Source organism: Cyprinodon variegatus, unplaced genomic scaffold (genome assembly GCF_000732505.1).
Source record: "Cyprinodon variegatus isolate N-32 unplaced genomic scaffold, C_variegatus-1.0 Scaffold600, whole genome shotgun sequence".
Taxonomy (NCBI): Eukaryota; Metazoa; Chordata; class Actinopteri; order Cyprinodontiformes; family Cyprinodontidae; genus Cyprinodon; species Cyprinodon variegatus.
Window position 1 is genome coordinate 504,476 of NW_015151053.1, and position 7,092 is coordinate 511,567.

The 7,092-nt window shown below is 37.2% G+C and overlaps 2 protein-coding genes across 2 annotated transcripts in view; one reads left to right on the forward strand and one right to left on the reverse strand.

The window, feature by feature from the left end:
* The window catches only part of LOC107096125 (type II inositol 3,4-bisphosphate 4-phosphatase-like), a 41,779-nt gene extending 36,605 nt beyond the window's left edge, over positions 1–5,174 (forward strand). Inside the window, exons 22-25 of the mRNA XM_015392638.1 lie at positions 241–338; positions 513–610; positions 3,472–3,626; positions 4,886–5,174. Coding sequence (XP_015248124.1) covers positions 241–338; positions 513–610; positions 3,472–3,626; positions 4,886–5,006 — 472 coding nt within the window. The 3' untranslated portion in view covers positions 5,007–5,174. The remainder of the gene's footprint in view (positions 1–240; positions 339–512; positions 611–3,471; positions 3,627–4,885) is intronic.
* Positions 5,175–5,283: 109 nt separating this feature from the next.
* Positions 5,284–7,092, reverse strand: part of LOC107096130 (E3 ubiquitin/ISG15 ligase TRIM25-like) — a 3,411-nt gene continuing 1,602 nt past the window's right edge. The window contains exon 2 of the mRNA XM_015392643.1: positions 5,284–5,436. Coding sequence (XP_015248129.1) covers positions 5,284–5,436 — 153 coding nt within the window. The remainder of the gene's footprint in view (positions 5,437–7,092) is intronic.

Here is a 7,092-nt window from a genome sequence, read left to right on the forward strand (position 1 = left end):
GCCCACATTTTAAGGTCGTCTGAGGTTTTACTCTATTAACGTAAAAATATAAAATTAACAATAGTAAAAAAATGCAAACAGCATTTTTCTTTAGGGTCGATACCATTACACGTTATTACTGTATCCAGATACAGTCTTTGAGTCTTTATACTTTTCAGTGTGTCATTGTTTTTGTTAGCCCTAACTACTGCAGTTTATTATATTAGTGAGATTAAAGGAGCAGTTTTGTGTTGGTTGCAGGTTTGGAGACAGTTCGCTGCAGGAACGAGTGAATCAGCAGAGCTGTGAACGTCTCAAAGCTTATTGTAACAGGCTGAGAGAAAAACTTCCTCACATGGGTGAGACGGATGTTTCTGACAAACTCTGAAATCAAACAGAAGTTTTCAGTACAGTTCAAAATAAATGAATATTCCCTTTAATGATAATAAGTTTGATATGATGATGGTGGTGATAGTACTTTTTGCGGTAAATTAGTAACTAGCTGAACTAAAGCAGCCTTTTCTCTCCCTCAGCTGGTATCCAGTCACTATTAGACCTGCTGACGTCTCTTGATCGCAGCATGGAGGCAAAGAAGAGGAAAAACGTGGAAGTTTTATGGATCACAGCTTCAGTAAGTCCTCCTGCTTTTTAAGGCATGATACCAGCTAACAGTGTCGGCTCAGTTTCCATAAGGGGGCAGAAAATGCTGGATGATTAAACTGGGCTTAACTCTGAGGCTCGACTGACTAAAAACAAGATTAAGATATATAAGATTTTTAATCAAGAAATTAATCTCTTGTCCTGGAAATTGTCTTCCATTACTAATAATGTTCTATCAGCTAAGCTCACTTTTTTTTTTCCTGCTGAATTTATTAAAATAGCTGGACTCACTATGTGTTTAAAAAAAAAAAGAAATATTATTATTGACAAAAAAGGTTAAAAAAAAACAATCCACTGGATTTTCAAGTTTGAAGATGTTTCGCTTCCCATCCAGGAAGCTTTTTTTTAATTCAAAATGTCAGGAAAAGCGTTGAGATCGAAGTTTTATACAGTAGCCCAACAAAGCCTTGTTTTTGTTTTAAAACATGCAAAATGAAACGGACGAACGGGTTCACCTCTTTGGAATGGGGGTCGTTTGGCTTCTTCTGTTACCCTACAATGCCCCGTACCTAAGTGTCTGAAAGGGGGGGTTGTTGAAGAGGATTATTGGCCTGCTGAACAGGTGAGGTTTGCTCTGCTGTACAGGGGCTGCGATGACAGCAGGCAGGAATAAACTGTATAAAGCCTTGAACTCAACACTATTCCTGACATTTTGAATTGAAAAAGCTTCCTGGATGGGAAGAAAAATGTCTGCAAACTTGGAAACAAAGTCCAGTGGAATTTTTTTTTTTTTTTTTTTTTTTTTTTTTTTTTAACTGTTTTTGGAATGACTATGACCTGGATGACTGAGAATCTTCACCAGGATATTGACAAAGAGATGAGAAAATCCATCATATAACCAGGGTTGCCCTTGAATTTTGAATTTGATGCCAGAAAAAGTAATCAATGCCATTTTTGTAAAATTTGTTTTTATAAAGGAAAGATTTTTTCTGTTTAATAGCATAAAAAATACAAAATGACAAACTTCAGTTTTCTTTTTGTATTTAGGTCTCTGGAGGACCAAAACAGGCTGTTAATTAAAATTAAAGCTTGGCAGTATCTAAAAATGCTTACATTTTTCTTAAGATAGATGAAAAATATGTATAAAACACGCAGTTAAGTGAATACGTTTGATATTTCTAACAATTACTTTGTTTAATGGAATTTAGAGTTATTGATAAATTGATTAATCTAAACAGAGTTATGTTATTTATGGACTTTGATTCATTGGTAAATGTCATTTTCTTTCAAATCCAGTTTTCTCTTGTATCAAGAGGATCTTTCCAAAACAAAAAGGGATAAATATATATTTTTGCAATGTGCTGACATGCAAAATACTTACATTACTCTTTCCGTAAAAGTTCAAAAAATATCCACTGGACTTGGTTTTCAAGATTTGAAGACGTTTCGCCACCTCTCCAGGAAGCTTTCTGGAGAGGTGGCGAAATGTCTTTAAATCTTGAAAACCAAGTCCAGTGGATTTTTTTGAACTTTTACGGAATGACTATGACCTGGATGACTGAGATAAACAAAGTGTGTGAAGCATTTATTCTTTCAAATAGATAGTTATAGATGTCACTCCAACATACTGTCAGAATATTTCCCAATTCTTCTAATTGAAGTCAGTGCTAAGTATGATATAACTCTATATGTTATACAATCATCTGGTGGTAGAGGCTTAATGCTGTTAGCACTGATTTCTGTTTGCTCTCAATCTTCACAGTCGACTCAATGAAGTGCATAAAATCACAACAGTCTTCCCCCTCGACTGTATTAATTATTAGCATGACTTTTCTATCCTGCTGCAAACGTTCTGCATGATTCCCTCCACAGTAAAAACTGCGTTGCTCTGGCAGCCGAATAGGCGATAACTTAAGAAGTTTATCGAGTGTTTATATTACAAATAGAAGCACATCAAGTTCCCTCTGCATCCTTGTCACCATTAAACAGTGTAAATAAAACAGGAATGATTAATGTTTCTCCTTTAGCATCCCTCTGTTCTGACACTCTGCTTAAGATTAGACAGTGAGGCCATCTAGTGGACGGTGATAACATTACAGCACTGAAAGTAATGTCCTCTAAAGGTATAGTGGAGGATTTTCGTGATTTTCTAAAAAAAAAAGCCCTCTCCACTTAAAAAAAAAATGCACATGCACAACCCTGTACCCAACCTAAGAGGAAATGTCTATTAAATGCGTGTTAGAGCGTGCAGGAGCCAATTTCTGCTTGTGCATGCTCTTTTTAAAAGTTTTGCATCCCTCATACGAGCTAACTTTCCAATAGAAGTTTTGCAATTTTTCACTATGTCACCACCAGTATGTAAAAATGGGGATGAGCACGTAGGACGGCCTGACACACACATGTCACCAGAGTTACTGACAATTAGGATGACCACTTATTTAGATGATCCACCTGGAAATAGAACACCCTACACTATAGCTTTAAGTAAACATGATCAATTAATTGGAGGGAGTAAATTTGAATCTAATAGATTTAAGTTGAATATTTGTTTACATCCCTGATTGAAATATTCCTTTCCTGGATGATGTATCCCTGTTTCCATTTTGTAGGAACAGGAATTATCTAAGGTTCTATTTGGGCTTAAAAGGACACGGACATTAAAAACACAATCAGGAAGGATGCTTTAAGTACTTAATCTGTTTTAATAAGGATCAAATGGTTTTTGGCATAAAATGTGACGATTTACTTTTAAATAATATCTGTGTGTAACATGCCGGTGCTGGAGATGCATAAAACCTAAAAACTGATGCAGGTTTACCTGCAGATACCTTTTTTTATTCATAGGCTGTTGTTTGTAGGAAACTTTACCTGTGTGTGTTTCCTTGTGTGCAGTTGTGTCGAAAAGTGAACGGCGTGCGGCTGACCAGCTGTAAGAGCGCGAAGGATCGAACGGCGATGTCTGTGACGCTGGAGCAGTGTATGATTCTTAAGGAGCAACACGCGCTCAGTCAGCAGAATTTCAGCTCTGCTCTGGACAGCATGAGGAGGTCTGTTATAAACCACAGCTGTCCTCTTCTTCTCCTTCTCACCTTTTCTTTCTCTGCACCTTTTAACTTGATCCAGCTGAATCTTTCTGGTATTTCCTTAACCTTTGAATTTTTTTCTGTTTTTTTCCTCCTCTCCCTCCTATTTCCCACCTGCACACAAACGCTCCTCCTCCTGTAGGTCCCGTCTGTCCTGGGGGCAGATGCTGGGCTGTTATGCCCACTCAGGGTTCTCTGTCTCTGGGTTGGATCCCACAGAGTGTCCCTCAGGTCTCCAGAGCTCCTGGCTTCAGCTGCTTTTAGCTTCCAGAAGACATTTCTACCCGGTGGCCTTCCTGCTGGTGACCTCTCACCTCCTGGTGCTCTGGCTCATATTCAGCTTGGTGATCCTGCTGGCTAAATACCAGTAAACGACCTCAGACTGGGAGCACTGGAATGCACAGATTAGAAATGTTCTCTCAGGTCTGTCCAAAGCATCTTCTGGACCACAAAAATAAGCCAAAAATAGTTTATTTATTGTTGAGAGGAGGAGGTGCAGCGTGCCTGAACTAAAAGCCATCCCTGGTGACTTTTACTCAGAAACTTCACATAGTTTGATTAATATTTGCAAAAATTAATATTTTATTTTTAATCTATAACCCCTTAAATTATTTATTGCTTCAACAATTGCCAAAGCCCTCTCCTACAAACATCAAATAATAGTTTTTGCTTTTAATTCATCAACAGAGTTGTTTCATTTCTAACAGGTTTGGTGTATTTTTTGAGTTCTCCTGCCACCTAGTGGCCAAATCAGATATTTAATATAATATGCATGGTAATGTTTATGGTTTTTAATTCAAGTTTTTGTTGCTGAAATGATAAAAAAAAAAGCCCTAAATGTACTTTTTGTTAGCTCTTTGTCTGACCCACAAATAAACTGTCAGTTAAAACTGAACGTTAGTCATAAAGTATAAATGTGTTAAAAAAAAAGTTTATTTAAACTTTGTTGGAGAAGTTTCTCATGCTTTATGATATTCCATTTTCCTTTGTGTTGATCCTGAATTAAACTGATGGAAAGAAACAAATGTGTGCAGATATCCCTGATTCAGCTCAGCAAACACTTAAACTGTTAGCTGTAGTCTACAGACCGTCTTAGTTCAGGTCGCTTCATAGGATGATAGACTAATTCAAAGTAAAGTCTCATCCATGCTGGAGCAGGGTTTGTTGTTTATTTGTCGCCTGATTGCTGATCAGATGGTTTCTGTTCTCCTGCACGTGTCCAGGGACGGCTGCAGGACGGAGAACGTCCAGAAGAACATCGGCAGCAGGAAGTTCGCCTTCAGCAGCGTCCAGCTCCTCACCTTCCCCAAACTCTACAGACCTCCAGATGGCAGCTATGGATAGACACACACTCTGTCTCTACGTGTATATAAGTCCAAAGATTGTTTATTTTTTCATGTAACTTTTCTGTGTTTGATGGTTTGCAGATTGTATTTCTGTTTGAATGAGAACTATGTTTGCTGTTGGAATTACAAACGTTTCTGCAATAAATGACTGAAGTGAAGCTAAATGTGCAGCTAGGTTATGATGTTCCATGTCTTCCTTTCCTTCCAGTATCTTACACCCTGCTGTGAGATGCTGGATTCTTTCTGGGGCCTCTTTTCATAACCTGCATCTGGGATCATGCCTGGTTTTTATAGATCTGGGCCTGCATTGCTCTGATGTCCAACAGCTGCTCCTCTGCTGCCATGATCAGAGCGTCTGTGCCGTCTTTCAGCCCGGCCCTCTGATGCCTCCTTCTTTGCTCTAAGTGCATAGTCTGAGGATACTGGATCTGGGGTGGCATTTCTTTTTATTTCAAATCAAATCACATGTATTTGTATAGCCCTTTACAATAGCCAAATGGTACCAAAAGTGCTTTACAACAAAGCCATAAAACAATACATAACACATATAAAACATACAGATACAATTAAAAGTGCTGTAGTGGTGCAGCGCTGCAGGACATTAAAAGCCTTCCAGAGGTGCATAGAAAGGAGCACACAGAAAGATGACATCTAAGAGACAGTTTTATCCTAATCAGAATTATTTAACCAGAAACAAAATCCCATTAAGATTAAAAATCCTCTTTTTCAGGGGAGTCAAATTTACACATTGAACAGAAATACATTTTCATCACATTAAATTTACAGGTTCATAAGAAAAGCATATAGAGTAAAAAAATTACAGATAACAGAAGCTGTCTGACATTCTCTCATTGCATTTAAGCATAAAACATTTTGTTCAATTTCAGTCTCTGTAGAAAAATCCACACAAGCTGTGCAGATAAAGGCTTTCTTCACTTGCTCTGTGCAAAAGGAACAGTGAACAACAGCTGATCATGTTTATGCATTTAGCAGACGCTTTTATTCAAAGCAACTTTCACAGTATACACAATTTTACAGTTATTATCAATATGGCAGTAAGTTCTATTGAGGAAAATCCCTAATCAGAATGAGTGGACAGCAAAGAGAGAGAGAGAGAATAGGAGATGCTCTTTGAAGAGGTGGATTTTAGGAGTTTCCTGAAGATAGAACAGGATGCTGTTCTTGTAGGGTTAATAGCTCATTCCTTTGTAAATAACATCCAGATGTAAGAGGGCAGTAATCCAAGAAGGGCTTTGATGCTGGCTCCTCATGAAGAGGGAAGGCCCTCCGACCCACAGGTCACAGTGATGTCATGGCTCTACGGTTTGTGATAAACCTCAACCAAACATGGTAAAAAAAAACAATTTAAGACACAAAGAAGTAGCATTCATATAAAAAAAAGGAGAAGTGAATTAGTCTGGTCTTAATTAAAATTTCATCTATCAAAGACACCCATAAATGATCCATGACAGACATGGCTGTGTATGTTAGCATCATCACAGCACTGACTACATAGAGCTAAAAATAAAGAACACAGGGCAGTAGTTCTTTATTTCATGTATCAAGATTGATTTGCATGTGTTTGTTAAATCAAAATTTAAACAAGTGCATTTGTTCTCGGATTGAGGAAGCAAAAGAAAAATTTTGCTAAAAAAACAAGATAATTTACATTTAAAATAAATAATAATAAATAAATAATGATAAAAGGCAATTGCATTGCCATATTTCAAGTGCATGTTATATAATCATATTATTTTAAGAGTAAAAATACTCATTCGATTGGCAAACTATGTTATTTACCTATTCAAAATAAAGGTAAATACACTTAATTTAAGATATTTTCACTCATCTCTAGTTTGCTTTTCCACTTTAATTTTTAAATCATTGTTAAGGTACACTTATAGATTTAGAAAATTACATTTATCCAAGGGAATAATCAGTTAAAGTGCATATCATCATACAACACGAATTGAATTTGGATTTTCTACCTGAGAGTATCGCTGCTGCCACCCTCTGGTTAAAAGGGGAACTGCTTGTTCTGGATCAGGTGAAACATGTTCCTATGAGAAGAATAAATCACCTGG